This window comes from Stegodyphus dumicola, chromosome 5 (genome assembly GCF_044657685.1).
Source record: "Stegodyphus dumicola isolate Sdum_Otavi_A_Nest chromosome 5, ASM4465768v1".
Classification (NCBI taxonomy): Eukaryota; Metazoa; Arthropoda; class Arachnida; order Araneae; family Eresidae; genus Stegodyphus; species Stegodyphus dumicola.
In genome coordinates, this window is record NC_140772.1 from 29,317,765 (window position 1) to 29,337,688 (window position 19,924).

Here is a 19,924-nt window from a genome sequence, read left to right on the forward strand (position 1 = left end):
TTGTGCATTCTGAGTTATAATATGAACGAAATATAATACTGTTAAGTGAACCTAGCGCCAGAGTGTCGCTATGGTAAACAAATACTAGAGCGAATTTTAAAGAATGCATTTATTCTATTGTGGTTTACGCGCTGTCGGCGAAATAGATTTAATTCAATCCAATAAGTTTAAACGAAATGCAAGAAAAAAGGCGTATAATTTAATATTCCGTACAAGGAAATCATGTGGTGTACACATTAGATTTTTATATTTATTTTACTGTAATTTTTACAGCAAGTAGCTCTCAATTTTATTCCTTTTGATTTGATTAATTTTTTTACTTTTGTTATTTTTCGTGTTTAAGTACATTCTTAGATTAAAATTAAGGGTTAATTGATTAAGGCAAAGCGACTCAAGCGCTATCTGCCTATTGGCAGGATGTGTTCGTGGAAGACGATGCAGTTAACTCATTTGTCAGGATTCGAACCCGGCCCAATGCTTAGCGATCTCATTATCGCTTTGCCGCTTGTGGAACACATATATTCAAAGGCGGCGTCTACAGCATTTATCTCCTTATATATTGATTATAGACAAGTATTTCCAGTATTCTCAAAGTGAAGTAAACAATTATATGAAAATATTTTCAACAATAAGAGAAGGAAAGTTCTGTAAATGTAAAATTTAACTTTTTGTTTGCCTACAAAGTAATAAGCCCACTTAGTCAGGGAACGCTGTTTTATCCCACATGAACATATTAATCACCAGCAACTTTTAGTAATGAAAATGTTATCGAAACAGTTTAACAATTCGCACCGAAAAGTGAGAATCATTCTCAACTGAAAGTAAATTTGTTCTCGAGTATTCCACAAGTGTTGTTGTTAGTTAAGGTATTGACTATATAAACTTAAAGGAACTTACAAAATTTTCGAAAAATATTTTATGGATTTTCGCAATTTTGCAGCATTTAGAATACTTTTATCTGCTTCCATTTTTTTTTTATTTCATCGTACGAAATAATTAAAAAAATAGCAAATGTTCCGACCAGAACCCTATTAATGATGAAATTAGATTAACAGTTAGAGGGAAAGAAGCAGAAGCTGCGAAGAAAGTAAATTCAAGGTAGCAGAAGCTTTAAAAATTTAAAGGATCTAAAATGCATTTGGCCCAGCATACTATATCAAACATACTACGATTTTTCAAAAATGTTTCTTTAAAAAAGACTCAAAAAGATATCCGTAAGTGACTGATGTGTTTATCCCTTTCAGAAAACCCTTTTCACTGCGATTGTTCTGCCATCTGGCTCTACGACTGGTCCCTGGCCAACAGCACCAGCATTCGTCTGCCAACTTGTAACTCTCCGGAACGTCTCAAGGAAATTAAACTGGAGAAGATTCCATGGGAAATAGAATGCCCTGAAGAAAACGCAACTTTTCCCTTCCGATACTTAGCAAAAGGTAATGCTCACGATTTTTTAATAGTTAATTTTTAGTATAGTTAATGAGATTACAATTAATATTCTTACTACACAGTACAGGAAATTGGTATTGAACAGTACCTGGGAAAGCAAGAGAAAACACTCATAGAGATAGCATACAAAAACAATAAATTTCATTTAATTTACATATGAAGCTTTTGCTTTGTCATTGTTTCATTTTCTTCAAAAGAGAGGCTAAGATAGAAATTTAAGGGAACTCATACACCTTCAAACCCATAACATCTTCGAATAGGTGACTGTTGCAAGAATTGGGATAACTTATTTATTTTTAAAGCAATTACTTCCAAATTTTTACAGCTGACTACATAATATAGCTGCTTTCGGAAATAGTAATCTAAAAGTTTTTGTTGCCACAAATATTTTTATAATTTAATCCGCTTTGTGACAAAACTTTTCGTCAAGTTTCCACCTTGCGCGCACAGTTTAAAACATTCTGTCGTATAATTTAATTTCGTATTTAATATATAGCTGTTATAACATTTGGAAACTACTGTGAACCTAAAATTCTAAGAATTTCATGTTAATTTTTTATTTTATTTCGAGTTGAGTTTATAAAATGTATTTTATTAAAAAAATAAATAATGTTTTCGTGCATAATTTTTTTTAATACTACAATATTCATCAAATTTTCGGTTCAGTTAGAAAATAGTGCCCATATAAAGACTTCCATTGAATTTCAAGTATGTACCATTAGCCATTTTTAAAATATCATGCGCGCAAGGTGGAAACATGACGAAAACTTTTGTCACAAAGCGGATTAAATTACAAAAATATTTGTGGCAACACAAACTTTCTGGTTACTAGTTTCTAAAGCAGCTATATTATGTAGTCAGCTGTAAAAAAGTTGGAAGAAATTGCTTTTAAAATAAATGATTTATCCCAATTCTTGCAACAGTCACATATTCGAAGATCATAAGGGGTTTAAGGTGTATGAGCCCCCTAAGTAAAATGAAAATGCCAGTGGCCACTGCAGCGTAGCATGACACAAGTAAACAATTATGAGTTAATGTGCAATGCGAAAATTTTTATAAGATATTCGAGACAGAAGCGCACAAAAAAAGTTTTAATGATACAATCGAACACGGGAAATTTGAACTGAATAACGATAACTAGAAGATTACCATACTTTGTGGACAGCATTCGAGAAAATTAAAATCTGAAATTAAAACATCCGCGAAAAGATTAAATTAGATTGTTGGGAGTTTCTAACATATATTGCTGTAGTTTCTGTTACATAATCTGGTTGGTAATTAGCAAGGCGGCTGCATCTGTGGAATTCGAAAAGTTTGATTACGTCTGTTGGAAAATCAAAACTTTTAAGGTTGCTTTTTAAAACCGATAAAAAAGTAATTGTAGATACGTAGTAAATGATGTCACTTCTGGGCTGACGATGGTTCTCATAATGATTAAGCAGATGAACACTAATCGCGTCTAATTAAAATAAAGTTACATAATGGATGGCGGTAATTGATTTCTATTTATTTGGTTACAACGATCGCAAATTAACAAGAATAAATCTGCAATGGTTATGGCTTAAATCTGTGCTTATTCCTATATAAATTCAATGTAATCATGGTTATACCACACAATGGTTCAACTGAAATTAATACTTTTGCTAACCCGACATTTGTTATTTATAATAAGCTCCGACTGTAATGACTCTAAAAAATTATCGGTTTAAAGACACATATACCAAACGATATAAAAACCATTACCGATGATCAACAATGTCTAGATTACACTCAGGTTCTACAGAAAAGCAAAATTTCATTTTAAATCGTAGTTAGTTTTATAAGAATGCCGTATCAATATCGAAAGGTACCTCAATTAAATATCTCTTTTACTACAAGCATATTATTCTCCGGCATTTTGCTGAACAGAATCTTATGGGACTACTTAGGTGGGTTAGGCATTTCGTTTGTATATAAAAAACTATAAATATACATAAAATTAATAATTGCGCACCACCACCACCAAAAAAAAGAACAGCATGTAGAAGTTCAAAAAAAACGATGCAACTTTAGTAATTACTACCTCTCTGTTTCAGGTCACAGAGACTACGATGTTATACAGCTAACAAGCAGTGCAACTTCCGTCACCATATCATGGAAGGTACAAGATCCCAAGCTGAAAGACGCAACTGATGATAAAAAGTGGGCCATCGTCTATCGCCGAGCCTCTGACAGTCCTTATCAAATGACATTGGTCCCTACCCAACAGTCTCTGGGTAAAGAATCCGTGCTGATGCAACGCATCACCCACCTTCAGCCTTATACCAGCTATGTGGTTTGTGTGGCCATAGTTCACAACGGGAAATATACCATCGAACCTAACAAATGTCGGAAAGTAACTACTAAGAAAACCCAACCTGGAGAAGCTAATGAGAGTCTTCTGGAATCAGGTGGAGGATCTTCCTTATTCAGTAGCAGTAATATCCGAACAGAAGTCGATGAAATGAGTGTATCCGCGACAGCAATAACAATAAGGTGGCAGCTGAAAGTTCTGGAGCCCCTCAGTCCAACTGACGAAGAGACATCCATTCGTCATGAATGGACGATTCGAATCCGAAGGACGGGCTCAGACAACTATACAGACATTCCAGTCTACGATATCACGTCAACAAGCGAGACGAACGGCCAGCTTTATGAATATGGAATATCAGATCTGGCATCACAGACTCATTATGATGTGTGCTTGATTGATGTCGAACACAGGCCTATAGGAGACAGGATCACGGCAATGCCAATAGATACGTTGTACTCTAATCAGCCACGAGTTAACGAAACAGCTTTATGCAGAACTGTCCAGACATCTAGCAATTATCTCTTGTACGCGACGGAGATCGCCGCGATTGCGCTCGCATGCGCCATATGCTTCATTGTGAGCGCAGTGACTATATTTTTGTGTCGGCAGAAAAGACTACTAAAATGGAAGCCAAAGAAGTTGAAGAAGTGGTTTTCGAAAGGCTGCAAAGAACGGCCGCAGCCCATTGGTTGCAGCAAATATATGACAACAACAATACCCAGAGTGCACTGCGAGCCTCGAATAAGCGAGAAACCATTCGATAGAAGCTTCGTGGGCTCATGGAATTCTTTAAGGTTGCCATACGAGGATTTTACAAATACACAAAGACCAGAATTTCGTAGTTTCAGAGCAACAGGCTACAGAGACGCGCTAACTTCTGTGACGATATATAAATCGGGTTATTCCGAATGCTGAAAAAATTTTGATTTCATCACCTATTCTATCAGGCACAGGAAAATGTGCGCAGCAAACAGAAAAATCTCTTCTGTTTTGTGACTCTTTTATGCTCACAATGCAAAGTATGGATGTTAATGAATAAATGCAGAAAACATCTGTAACCACCTGTTGCTGATACAGCGCCGAATAAAGTAAAATATGTAAAATACAGCAAGCTTTCCAGCTCTAATTATTACAATATATATCTTAACACAAAGAAAACGATAAATTCACCTTAAAATTGTAGTTAATAAGTTAATCGGCATGTTTTGAGAAATGTTTTAGCAATCACCAAAAAAATATCAATAAGTAGAATCACTTAAGTATACATAAACCGCAAACAGCGTTATATCAGTCTTTTCGTTCATTAATGTTTCAAACAGGAAATCAGTTTCATGATGTACAATAGAATAGGAAGTAAACAAACTTATTTCAGTACTACAAAGAATGATGCATTATGTTGCAACAACACGAGTAAAAACCAGAAATGGTATTGCAAATATACTCTAATAGTTTAAAACCAAATGAAACTCTCTTCATTATATACATCGCGTACATGAAAGTTCTTATAAGCTATTTATTTCTGCAACCATTTTGGTCGCAAACATATAATTTCAATTAAAATATTTTAAATGACGCAAATATTCATATTACGTCATTTTTAAATTTAAAAAACAGCTTTAAAAATTATAAAATCTTAACATTTTACACGATTTTCCAGCCTCTATAGCTTTATTTAGTAGAAGTTATAAGGTATTTTTCCCGCCGTCTTAGCATGCCTTCATGGTGTTGTGGCCGGCACACTCGGCGCATATTTGAGAGGTTCCTGCTTCGAGTCCTGGCGAGGTCATTGCTCATTTTTCATCTCTTCTGCTTCGAAATAACCTCATGTCTATACCAAACCGAACTAAAAAAGGTGGTGGATGATGATTCTCCACCACCAGGTTTTGGCGATTGGGTCCCCTAATCCCCAGTCGCCTTTTAAAAGGGGAAGTATATAAGGTATTTCTCCCGCCTGCTTAACATGCCTTCGTAGCGTGACGGTCAGCACGCTCAGCGTGTATTCGAGAGGTCCGTGGTTCGAATCCGGGCAAGTTTTAAAGCAGGAGTATCTTTCCTGCTTTAAAAAATACCTAATGCCTCTACAAAGTTAATATTTATTCCAAAAGATAAAACACAAAAAGTGTGACTTCCGTGTAGCAAAGACAGCTAGAGAAATTTAATTTCAAAATTTGGAACTTTTGATGCCGTTTCCTGTTTTCCTTGAGGGCTCGGTTAATAAATAAATTAGAATCATTCGAAGTTCATTCTGTCCCTTAAATGTCATTCAATGACATTCTTTGTGATTTAATAGTGCATAACAATCTTTAATTTATAATTTTGTTTCATTTGATACGTCGAAAGACTTTACATACAAGTACTTTATAAGTTTTCAAATGCCAAAAAATATGTTATTAATAGTCTCATTAATTATGTTTTAGAACAGGGTCACAATTTAGAATCATAATCTTATAATCATACAAAAAAATTAAACTAGAAATATTTTTCATTTTTAATTTATAGAAATAATGTTAGGTGTTGGCTATATGCTAATTTTGAAGTGTACCACTATTGTCCAGAACATGAATAAGATTCAGTGAAAAAGATCTCCGTTTTTGAGATAAATAAATAAAAATTGACAATAATTTTCATAATTTTCATTGACAATAATCAATAATTTTCATAACAGCCTGCTTAATAATGTCCGTCACTTGAAATATTTTAAACATCAGAAATATTTTCCTAAATTGATATTTCATTTTTAATTGCAAGCAATTGCGAACATTTCGCTCTTGAGTTCATGCAAGACTCTGAACATAATCTCAGAATCAGGAATGGGGGACCGTATAAAAATCACATTTCATTATACTTACAAAACTAATTTTTTAAATTTTATAATGCAAAAACATGAATATTTGCGTCATTTAAAACATTTTAGCGAGAGCAAGCATATACAGTGTCTCACAAAAGTGATGGGACACTTGTGCTTTACAAAAGCAAACTGTAGTAAAATAAATTAAGAAAACGTGTAAAATTTTTTGTAGGTGTGTTTCATACTTAAATTTAGTAACACATTTTCTTAAAATATTAAAATATTAATTTAATAAAAATATAATTGTTTAGAACGGAGCAAAAAATGGCTCACATAAGTGATGGGACACTTACTTTTACATCAAATATTTATTCAAAAATTTTACTTTTTAAAAGGTTTTAATATTTTGTTGGATTTCCTTTTACTTTTAAAACATGATTTAATCTTCTTGGAATGGATGCGACTATTTTTTTTTTTTTTTTAATTATTATTTCTAAAGTGATTTTACCCCATTCTTCTTGAAGCACCGATTTAATTGTTGTTTTGAAGAAAATGTGTGTTTGCGAATTCTTGATTCCAATTCTTGCCAAATATTCTCTATGGGATTTAAGTCTGGAGATTGTGGTGGTGTTTTTATTATTTCAGGACAGTTATACAGCAGCCAGAGTCTAACGTTCAAAGCAGTGTGCTTGGTGGTCCTGGTAGAATTTAAAATCGTTATGAAGGGTCAATTTTCGTGCTGAAGATTTCAAATTGTGATTTAAAATGTCAATATACTTGTCCTGATCCATTATACTGTCAATAAAAACAAGATTACCAACTCCAGTGGACGACAGACACCCCCATACCATAACTCCTCCTCCACCATGTTTTACTGTTGGCACCAAGTTCTGTTTGAGAAATTCTTCCCTGGGTTTTCACCACACCAAGATTCTATCGTCAGAACCAAATATATTAAATTTACTCTCATGAGCAAATATAACTTCATTCAAGTAATCAGAATTCTTATTTATGTTGCATTTTGCGAAAGCCAGTCTGAGTTTTCTATTCTTTTCACTTACGAAGAATTTTTTCCCGGCTGCTCTACCGTGATATCCAGTAGATCGAATTACTCTTATAATAGTCTCAGGATTAACAATTACTCCATATAATTCTTGTAAATCAGCAGCAACTTTAGGAGCACTCATTCTTGGATTTTTTTTAATATTTCGAACGATAATTCGCTTTATTCCATTGGATAGCTTTGATGGTCGGCCAGGTCTTCTTTTATCCTGAATCATATGATTCTTTTTATATCGTTTAATAATATTGAAAACTGTTGAATGAATCAAGTTAACTGTTTCAGCAGTTTTTCTAATAGATTTTCCACGTTCAATATGCAAATTAGTAACTAATTTTCGAACTTCAGGCAAAGTTTCTTTTCGTTTAGCATTCATGGCTGCACAGGCTAAAAAACACAAAAATTCCAAAACAAGCTGGAGAGAAATACTGCAGACGATTTTATAAATTATTGCCAATTGCTTTTGAGTAAAAATAAAAAACCCCAAAAATATTTTTATTGTAGTACGTAGTAGTATCTAATGGTGTCCCATCACTTATGTGAGCCATTTTTTGCTCCGTTCTAAACAATTGTATTTTTACTAAATTAATATTTTAATATTTTGAGAAAATGTATGTTATGTAATAATTATTACTAAATTTAAGTATGACACACACCCTCAAAAAATGTTTACATGTTTTTTTAATTTATTTTATTACAGTTTCCTTTTGTAAAGCACAAGTGTCCCATCACTTCTGTGAGACACTGTATGTAGAACCAACGGTTTCGAAAACAAAAGCCATACAAGGATATCTGTGGACACGATGTATACTGAAAAATCAACAATCAACCTCCCCTTAAAAAATAATAATAATAATCAAATAAAAACTGAAATAATAAACAGTAGAATTATGTTATATTCTCCATGACTTATATCAGAAGACAACGATTGATATTCAAGAAACGTCATTCGATATCATCACATCAATAATTTAAAAGATTGAAAAATTAAAAAATGCTGATACTTTGATAAAATAATAATACTTTTGATAAAATAATAATACTTTGATAATACTTTGCACTGAATCTTTATAAATTCTGAACTCAGAATTTCTGTAATTCTGTGAATTAGGACAGTTGGACTATAAGGTATTTCTCCCACTTTCCTAGCGTGGCTTCGTGGTGTAACGGTAGCACACTGGGCCGGTATTCCAGAGGTCCGTGGTTCGATTCCCAGCGAAGGCGGTTGCATATTTTTCATCTTTTCTGCTTCCAATTGACCTAATGACTCTACAAGTGGCGTCCGAACTAAAAGAGTTGTGGATGATGATTCTCCGCATCCAGGATTTGGCGACTAGGTTCCCTAAAACCCTAGTGGCCCTTTAAAAAGGGGAGTATTTTTCCCCCTTCCCTAGCAGCCCACCAGCGGCCGAGCGGTAAAGTAGCTGAACACTGGTAGTTCGGTCCGAGGTTCGAATCCCGCGAACGGGCTGGCTGCATGGGTGTTTTCGTGGTTTTCCCCATGTGTAACGTGTATACGAGCCAGTTTCCCTTAGAAAGTCCTCCACGAAGGCATCCCTCCCCTTAGGCAGATAGCCCTAGTGTGCTTTGCCATAATTAAATACACCACACCACACACCCCTTCCCTAGCGTGCCTTCGTGGTGTAACGGTAGCACGCTGGGCCGGTATTTCAGAGGTCCGTGGTTCGATTCCCGGCGAAGGCTGTTGCATATTTTTTATCTTTTTTGCTTCCAATTAACCTAATGACTCTACAAGTGGCGTCCGAACTAAAAGAGTTGTGGATGATGATTCTCCGCATCCAGCATTTGGCGAATAGGTCCCCTAAAACCCTAGTGGCCCTTTAAAAAGGGAAGTATATAAGGTATTTTTCCCACTTCCCTAGCGTGCCTTCGTGGTGTAACGGTAGCACGCTGGGCCGGTATTCCAGAGGTCCGTGGTTCGATTCCCGGCGAAGGCGGGATCATATTTTTCATCTTTTCTGCTTCCAATTAACCTAATGACTCTACAGGAAAACGAATAAATTAAAGGCTTCCAAAGCCAGAAACATACCAGAAAAAGATAATAGAATAATTTTTTACATAAGTTTTGCGAAATTGCATGTATTCTTGTAATTTACAAAACTGACTACTATATATTATTGCGGGCGTACGGGTTTGTAATAGATTGAATGCACAAGTCCGATAATAGGTTAATAACATTAATTTTTTTCAAAAGAAATATTTCAGAACTCTGGAATTTTCGACAGAAATATTCGTACAAGTGCTCACAGTATCGCACAGTATAATGAGTAGTTGTACTTCAAACTACTAATAACGTTAAACATAACGAAATGCAAAGCGCATCTGAAGAGAAAGCTAACTAGGATATATCTCAGTTCACGCGTAACTAACAAATCGCGACATCAATAGCTAAGCAACTCAGAGCAGATGTTCCAAGTTTCTCTGATGGCCACGAATAACACGTAAAAGACGTGATGTTTTCCGGCTATTGCCTCTACGGGCGCTTGATGAGTGCTTGATCGAAGTACAAGCGTATGGAAGTATTGGAGACTGAGAGCAGATGCTCTTTCTTCGGCCTTAAAATAGTTTTCAATCGGCCGCCGAGATATTACCAGTACTTTCTGCTTGTCGAAATTTCTGGTAAGCAATACAAGGGTGGAATTACGGTTACAGCTAACATAGTGGTCAATTACATTTATTAAATTTCAATACATATTACTGTGATACAGGAACATGACCAAAAAAATGTCGCCAAATTTGGCGACAAAATAGTCATTGAAATCATTTTCAGCTTGGCGATATCTCGCCAAATTACTGAGATACCCACTTACTTAATGTTAAACGCACTTGCCTTTGTATTCGTACTTTTCTGGCATAGCTTTCTCCTAAAATTTGTTGTGGGCTACATTACACAGAAAAATACAACAATTTCACTTCTAATTTTACTAAAATTACCAAAGTACAAAATTCGTAACAATATGTTTTCTCGCGATCTGACAGGTAAACTTTACACCATTCCCTCATTAGCCCTATTATCAGTTGTTATTAAAATATTTATTAAAGAGAATATATGAGTCACACTATTCATTGAAACCGATTTACAAAACTGTACTGGAAAATTTGGCACACAGCGAAATTTGGGAGTTTAGGTTATTATTAATTACTAGCTGGGAAGTGTGAAATGACAGTAGTTGGATTCATTAATGTCATCTATAAATTTAATTAAGAGTGTCCGTTAGTTAGTTTGTGTGTGTGCCATTCATATAAATTTACACTTTTATACCGAGCTTGAAAAAATTGTTCACACGTGAGGTCACTGTCACGTAAGATTTCGAAAAACCACCCACAGGGTCAACACTAAGAGTGTTAACATTGGAGGTGGTGCAGAATCTGCATACACAACACCAATCTTAGTTTCACGTCCTTTCGGGTTGCGTTCCCATTATCAGCAGAAGCCATATTTGCTAAGCAAAGAATTCATAATTGCCTTTTCACAAAAAATAAATATTAATATTTCTAGTGTTTCAATTTCGAAATCATGTCCCCCGTGTTAGGTTTACGTGTAACAAAGTTCACCATCACAGAGAGGTATGCCGCAATAAATACCCCTCAAGCGATTGCAATTTCCCATCCGGCTTGCATTTGCTATGGTTATCGACAAGGCGCAAAGGCAATCACTTTGTGTAGCAGATATTAACTAGGAAGCACCATGCAACTTGGAATCACCATATTTTTCATATGTTAATCAGTTACTTATACATCGTTTGCTCAGAAATCGGCAGGGTGGGTAGTTAGTTTACTCCGTGAAAGGACAAACGAAAAAATACTCTCAAGCCCTGCGATAAACGGTGTGAAAAGAAGAATGTAGAACTATTATTTTAGTTTCGGCATTTTGCGTTGCTTCACTATAAAGTCCGTTTCACTTTTCAAATTGTTGCCACCAAATATTAGAGCCCTGTATTATATTTAAAGAAATTAAATAATGAAGAATCTGCATAAATATATGTATGTTTCTCGCACTTTGACGAAACAACGGTACCTAGAGCCATCCAATTTTGAATGACGTACGTTTCCACCCAAATATGGGCATCTGAAAGCCCAAATTTGGAATTCGGAATTTGTTTTATATTGAATTCATAACTTGTAAAACTTTAACGAATTTTTGATTAACAAACTCAAGGATTTAAAAGCAAGCAATGACATGACAACAATCTACGGGGGGGGGGGATCTTTTCTTCTTCAACGCGCGGAACTATGCATCGGAAATTCTAGAGATATGCTTATTTTAAAATTATTTTGCGATATTGCTATTATTGAACTGAATTTTATGGTTTAAGTGCGAAGAACATGATACGTCCCTTTGAACGTAATTTAAAATCTGAAACATTTCAGATTTATTATTATTATTATTATTAAATCTAAAATTAAATCTATAGCTTTATTCGAACTTGGTAAAATTTTGCACAATTCATCTCGAACCAAAAGATGAATAAAATCACTAGCTACCTTAGATTTTGGAAGAAACTACCCTCATATCCCTAAATTAGGGCATACAAGCGGCCGAGTGGTAAAGTCACTGAACACTGGTAATTCGGTCCGAAGTTCGAATCCTGCGAACGGGCTGGCTGCATGGGCGTTTCCGTGGTTTTCCCCAAGTGTAACGTGTTATAATACGAGCCAGTTTCCTTACAAAATTCTTCACGAAGGTATCCTTTCCTTCCGTGCAGCGCCTTAGGGAGAAACAAGTAAATAGTAGTATAATAATTAAAGAAATCTCCCTGTAAGCCTCTTCACTCGGGGCAACATTAAAAAAATAAATAAATAAATAAGTTAAAATAAATAAATAAATTGAATTCGATATGAAAATAAAATAAAGTTAATTCAAAATAAATAAATCCGATTTCTTTATGGAAAACATGAGTTGATAGCTCATATAAATGGTGGTGTAGTGTGGTGTGGTGTATTTAATTATAGCAGAGCACACTAGGGCTATCTGCCTAAGGGGAGGGATGCCTTCGTGGAGGACTTTCTAAGGGAAACTGCTCGTATACACGTTACACATGGGGAACACCACGAAAACACCCATGCAGCCAGCCCGTTCGCGGGATTCGAACCTCGGACCGAACTACCAGTGTTCAGCCACTTTACCGCTCGGCCGCTGGTTGGCCTCTGCAAAAATGGTTTTATAAAATATTACATAACGCGTACGTATGTAAGATAATATGTAAGATAAAAATATTCAAAATCAAAATTCTAACTTGATTTTACAATAATCTCTTAATTCTATTTTAAACTGGTTACTTCCCCTCTCCATGCTAAAAAGAGTAACTGCTTATAATAAATCGCTCTGAACCATTTCAAATTTAATCTAGCTCACACGAAGTAAAAATAAAAATATGCGAATAAAAAACAGAATTTAGGATAAAATGGAAAAGTTTTAAATATAAAACAGAAGACAAATATGAAGTTCAACTATAAAAAGAACATAAAAACAACAATAACGGTGCACAAGAAAACCATTACTTTTATACCGCTGCATTTAAGATCCTAATTTAAGAGACTAATAAGATATTAGAAATGAAAGGAACGGAATGGTGATGAAAATCAACTTCATAACTAGTATTGTAATCATTTTTCAAACTTATTACTTTAACTTCTATTTTTTCTCCAGCTTTAAAAAATATTTTCAAATTATATTTTTTTCAATTATAATTTTAATGCTGTTTTTAAATATTTTGCTATTGAATTTTACGTGACGTAAGAGATGATTAATAAATCAAGTTAAAATGGGGAAACGTTAATATTAGAAAGACAAAAAAAGTTGCGATGCCCATCTGAATTATGAACACATAAACTGAAGAAAATTTAGCATTGATATGATGAACTGAAAAAGATTTAAATAAGATATCTAGCAACACTAAATACTGCACTGGGAATTCTAAAATTGTGCTGTTTTTAAAAAATTTATTATTTTACTGTTGAAATTTAGGTGGCGTAAATTCAAATAAAAAGATGTTTAATAATAAAGTTGTGTTAGCAGGAATGAGTCCAAGAGCAGACTGTTTAACAGCAAGTTCAGCGAGAGCATAAAAAAATCTTAATAAACCCTCTGGTGCGACGTTAAAATCTAAATGTTTTCAAACTACTTTTTTTTCCATATAATTTAATATCAATGGTTAGCTTTTTACTTCCTTGCACGAAGTAAAAAGGAAGTATTATAATCGCGAAAAGTTTCAGGCAGCATACTTCAACGAAAATATCCATCTTGACCGCTATCGAATGCAATTGTTTTTGCGAGATATCTGTACGTAAGGACAGAATAAAAGACTCGTTTCCTCCAAAAAAAATTATAAAACTGCTTTAAAATTAATTCTCAAGAAAATTTTTCGTGGCATCTGTACGAACATATGTACGTACGTACGTATCTCGCATAACTCAAAAACGAGTACACTCAGAACGTTGAAATTTTGTATATAGGACTGCTATAACATGTAGATGTGCACCTCGTATTTTGGTTGCAATCGGCCGCACCAAACGTATATAAATATATTTATATATATATCCACTCTATTACCCGGCTCAGTGATCTTAGTTTCTTTACTCTTATATGTTTCTAAATTGTACATTTTTTCCTTTAAAAATGATTGAATTATGTTGTTTTTATCTTCCGGTTAAGGTTTTTATGCCTTTAGTAAATCTGTATGCAATACTTTTAGAATTATCAACAATTTTAAAGTTGTTTAGGTGCAACTAAGACTTTTTTTTTTTTTTTTTTTTTTTTTTTATGGCGGCCATTGATTGTTTACATTTCAAACAGCAGACTAATGGATTTGTTGCCAATCTAGAGAAACTTAGCTTCGCAACAACAAAGATAACGCCTTCATTTATTATTGCCAATTAAATCATGCTTAATCCTTTCTGGAATTTTTTCGAGGAAATAAGTGTTTAAGATTTACTTTAATTTTTAATACAGATATTTTGAGTTTTTATGTATTTTTGCCTTCTCGCGAAGTGAGAACTGAATTAATTGAATGAGAAATACTCAATCGTCTGTGAAAAACTGTTTATTTTTTGTTTTGTTTGCTTAATTTCTTTTATACATCCTTGTAGCTTTATTATAGTATTTGAATAGAACATGTGGCAATGATTAGATAATTCTATTCTTTAAATGATATAAATTTTGTGCATTATGAGTTATAATATGAACGAAAAATAATACTGTTAAGTGAATCTAGCGCCAGAGTGTCGCTATGATAAACAAATACTAGAGTGAATTTTAAAGAATGCATTTATTCTATTGTGGTTTATGCGCTGTCGGCGAAGTAGATTTAATTCAATCCAATAAGTTTAAATGAAATGCAAGAAAAAATGCGTATAATTTAATATTCCGTACAAGGAAGTCATGTGGTGTATATATCAGATTTTTTATTAAAGTTTAGCTGGAGTGCTATAATGAAAAACCTGATTAATTAAATTGATATCGTCTTGATTTATTACTTTGTCTGGGATGTAAATGATGAATCTTCTATATAATTAGAGTTTCGAATAATATAATATGACTAAATCAAAATGGCTTTTAAAACCAGAATCTTGACTTTTGCGGTATCAAAACACATTTTAAAAATACCAATTAGCAGAAGAGGGGAAAAAAAGGGGGCGGGACATCAAGGGCCGGATAAAGGGCGATTGGAGCGATTGGGTCCAATCGGGCCCCGCATTACCATCAAAATGAACAAAGAAAAGAAATTCGAAATTTAAAGCAAATTGCTTTTGACGATAATGGATAAATTATGAATTATTCAAATAATTAAAAATATATTTATTTTAAGTTCGCATTGCTGGATGAGATTTATTAATGTGTTTATTATATAATACATACTTACTATACTCATTATTATATAATAATATAGTTTTCTATATTAAATATAATATAGAAAACTGATATCCGTAAAAGTTCATGCCAAATGTATTGAATTTAATCGGGATAGTCCTATATTACAGAGATTTTGCACTACGTACGTGAACTGCTTTACGTACGTAAACTACTATGCAGATATATGCACGCGCAACTAGTTGCGCAACCGTACCAGCCAGTGGTGGATGCATAGCTACTATCAAATGTCAATTGTTTCTAGCCGCAAGGAAATTAGATTTTCATACAATTTTAGAAGAATTTACAGAACAAAAACTTAGAAATATGTAAATTCATGTATTCATATTCGGTGATGTAAATTTTTATTCAGAAAATGTTTTTGTATTTTGAACATCTCTATTTTTTAATTTATGTAAAAACTTACCTGTCTGATAATCCATCACATTTGATATATATATATATATGTTGCGGTGAAACACCGATATCTGGAGAACATTCACATAGTCGCTTGGTGTAAGTCCGAAATATTTTCCAAATACTCTTATTTCTGACTTACACCGGTGAATGTCGACATTCACCATGTACTAATGGTGAATGTTGAACATATAAGAATATTATATTTCCTTCTCCGTAATTCATTCGCGAAAAAACGTACTTGAGACTCAGAATAAGAACTTAAGAATATAAGAACTTAAAACACACAGTACATTCAAAATGAGAAAGGAAAATAATAGAAGTTATAAACTTACAAAATTATGTGATTCAAATCTTATTTATTGCAACAATTTAAACTATTATGACACTTTGAATTGCACAAGAGGCCCTTGCTTTTACAACTGCATTTATTTGTGGAACATTTCCTTTTGGAATGGCAGCGTGTACATATACTGCTCTCTTTTCGACCTACACCAGAGCATATCTGTGATTGTCGACATACACCGGTGAGGGTCCGAATGTACAAGAATGTAAAGAAATATTCGATCTTTCACCGACGTATTTGGTGAATGTTGACATTCTCCGGTGAAAGTCGACATTCTCCAATTTCGGTCTTTCACGGTAACATACGTATATATGTTACGGTGAAACACGGAAATCTGGAGAATGTCGACTTTCACCGGTGAATGTCAACATTCACATAGTGTCTTGGTGTATGTCCGAAATATTTCCCAAATACTATTATTTCTGACTTACACCGGTCAATGTCGGCATTCACCATGTACTAATGGTGAATGTTGAACATATAACAATATTATATTTTCTTCTCCGTGATTCAGTCTCGAATAAACGCACTTGAAACATGAAATAAGAACTTAAGAACATGAGAACATAAAACACACAATACATTCAAAATGAGAAAGGAAAATAATAGAAGTTAAAAACTTACTTAATTATACAGTACGTTCTAAATGATAAAATAAAAACAGTCATAAAAAACTTACTCAATTATGTGATTCAAATCTTATTTATTGCAACTATTATGGCACTTTATGACCTCTCTTTTCGACTTTCACCAGAGCATATCTGTGATTGTCGACATACACCGGTGAGGGTCCGAATATACAAGAATGTAGTGAAATATTCGGTCTTTCACCGACGTATTTGGTGAATGTTGATATTCTCCGGTGAAAGTTGACATTCTCCAATTTCGGTCTTTCACGGTAACATATATACTGAATTAAGACACAATAACACGCCGAATAAATACTGATTCAGAAGTCAAACAACAAAAATCAGCGTTAATTCACAAAATTTTCACAGGACTAGTTTCGATGGTTTTACCGAACCATCATCTTCAGCTGCAAAACCGCAAATGAACAAGATAGGAACATTATTTCCTACTAAACATTATTTCCTATCTTGTTCATTTGCGGTTTTGCAGCTGAAGATGATGGTTCGGTAAAACCATCGAAACTAGTCCTGTGAAAATTTTGTGAATTAACGCTGATTTTTGTTGTTTGACTTCTGAATCAGCATATATACTGAATTTGAATTTTACTTAAATATTTAATATATAGAGAGGGTCCCGAAAAAAAAAAAAAATTCCAAGCGGGCCCCGCACCTATTCGTTCCGGGCATGGGAACATCTATGTTTAGTCTCCTACTTGTCACCTCTTTTCTGAATTAATAATGCCATAGTTTAGAAGATATCCCTTTCTCGTATCGCTTTCGACAATAAAAACAAGAAAGATACAACTGAATGTTCTTGACATCATTAGAGAATCCAGGTAGAACTATCGCTCTCAAGCAAATACTTTAAAGACCTTACTGCATCTTCAAAAACTACAAATAAATTTTACGTCTGACAAGATTAATGCCACAGATTCCAGCCGTTTGACAAAAGATGAGAATGATGACCTAGATGTGAAGCTCTTCATATCATGATTTACATAGACATATTTAAATCTCTTTGGATTCTTGTTCATTCTTTTAGTGGTATAAGCTGCCTTTAAATCAAAATTTTAATCCAGTAATTCTAATTATTACGAAAATTCTGCTTAAATTGTTTAACTTTGTGACCATATAATCACATCATATGTTTCATGAAAAATTGAATTTTTTCAAACATTTGAAACGAAAATTGTTTTAAAAAATACGGAATAATGAAATGCGCTCATTTCAAGCGTATGAAAATAGCCACGAAATTGAAATATATAATAGTCATGTTGGCAATAATGCGAGCCATGCATTTGTTAAAATCTTGTTGTAAATTAATGCCATACATAATAATACAGTACTTTATATCAAAAGCATTAATGCTTTCTACAATCAAAAGTTGTTACGCAACGATTTTCCAATTCATTTCATAAGCCATGTATTAATTTGCAATAGCTTTCTGCTTCTAAATTTTACAATGCTCTTAGACTGATAGAGATTTACGATTTTAATTTAAAAGTAAAATATGGAATAACCATGAAAAATCATTTTATAACACCTTCCACATATTTCCGGAGAAAAATAAATTCATAACAGAAATATTCGTATTAATAATTATAATTCATGTTTCAAGCAAATTATGGGAACAGCCTTTTAATTTATCAAACACTGAAAAATTTCTATTGTGTAAGTACTTATTATTAAGATCCTTTTAACAAAAAAATTTTCTCATTTAAAAAATTTAAGCGACAATTACATTAAAAGGTAATTTCATATTTTCCTGTCCATCTTGAAAGTTGGAGAACCGTGAAAACTGGCAATAATTCCAACGGAAGTTTGAAGGAATAGATCAATTTTATTTAATAACATAATCACGGATCCTTATTTATTTAATAAAATAATGAATATATATGGGTTACGAATATAGTGTATGTATATATATATATATATATATATATAATATATATATATATATTATACATATATATATACACACACTATATTATATATATATATATATAATATATATATATAATAATTTAAAACTTAAACAATTAAGAGCCGAAGCCTAACAAATGAATTCAATAAAACTTGTAAAAATTCCTTAACAGCGTTTAAAATAATAGTAATTTTCTTTGTGAACTAAAACAAAGTTCACTTCAATAAGAATCTACATGACGCCACGCAGTTGCGTTTTTTTCTTTTTTTTTTCTTTTTTTTTTTTTTCTTTTTATTTTTAATATTGCGCTATTTTGCAGAACCTCATAATACTTCAATGGTGCGAGTATACGCAACTACATAATGAGTTCGTAGTTTTGAAAATACTCCAGTTCTTGCTATTCTGTAAAAGAAGGGCCAAAATTTATCCCCCCCCAAAGCAAAAGAAAAAAATCTGATGTATACACCACATGACTTCCTTGTACGGAATATTAAATTATACGCATTTTTTCTTGCATTTCATTTAAACTTATTGGATTGAATTAAGTCTACTTCTACGACAGCGCATAAACAACAATAGAATAAATGCATTCTTTAAAATTCACTCTAGTATTTGTTTACCATAGGGACACTCTGGCGCTAGATTCACTTAACAGTATTATATTTCTTTCATATTATAACTCATAATGCACAAAATTTATATCATTTAAAGAATAGAATTATCTAATCGTTGCCACATGTTCTATTCAAATACTATAATAAAGCTAGAGTGATGTATAAAACAAATTAAGCAAATAAAACAAAAAAGAAACAGTTTTTCACAGACGATTGAGCATTTCTCGTTCAATTAATTCAGTTCTCACTTCGCGAGAAGGCAAAAATACATAAAAACTCAAAATATCTGTATTAAAAATTACGAAGTAAATCTTAAACGCTTATTTCCTCGAAAAAATTCGAGAAAGGATTAAGCATGATTTAATTGGCAATATCTTTGTTGTTGCCAAGCTAAGTTTCTCTAGATTGGCAACAAATCCACTAGTCTGCTGTTTCAAATGTAAACAATCAATGGCCGCCCTAAAAAGAAGGCTTAGCGGCACTTAAGCAACTTTAAAA

General features: G+C 33.2%; 2 protein-coding genes across 4 annotated transcripts in view; one reads left to right on the forward strand and one right to left on the reverse strand.

The window, feature by feature from the left end:
* LOC118203281 (uncharacterized) overlaps nucleotides 1-4,885 on the forward strand; it is a 69,616-nt gene extending 64,731 nt beyond the window's left edge. For both annotated transcript variants that reach the window (XM_035375556.2, XM_085816532.1), the window contains exons 4-5: nucleotides 1,245-1,433; nucleotides 3,522-4,885. In XM_035375556.2, the coding sequence (XP_035231447.2) occupies nucleotides 1,245-1,433; nucleotides 3,522-4,693 (1,361 nt within the window). In that variant the 3' untranslated portion in view covers nucleotides 4,694-4,885. The remainder of the gene's footprint in view (nucleotides 1-1,244; nucleotides 1,434-3,521) is intronic.
* Nucleotides 1-19,924, reverse strand: part of Rab3GAP1 (RAB3 GTPase activating protein subunit 1) — a 391,448-nt gene that overhangs the window by 132,220 nt on the left and 239,304 nt on the right. The window lies entirely within an intron of this gene.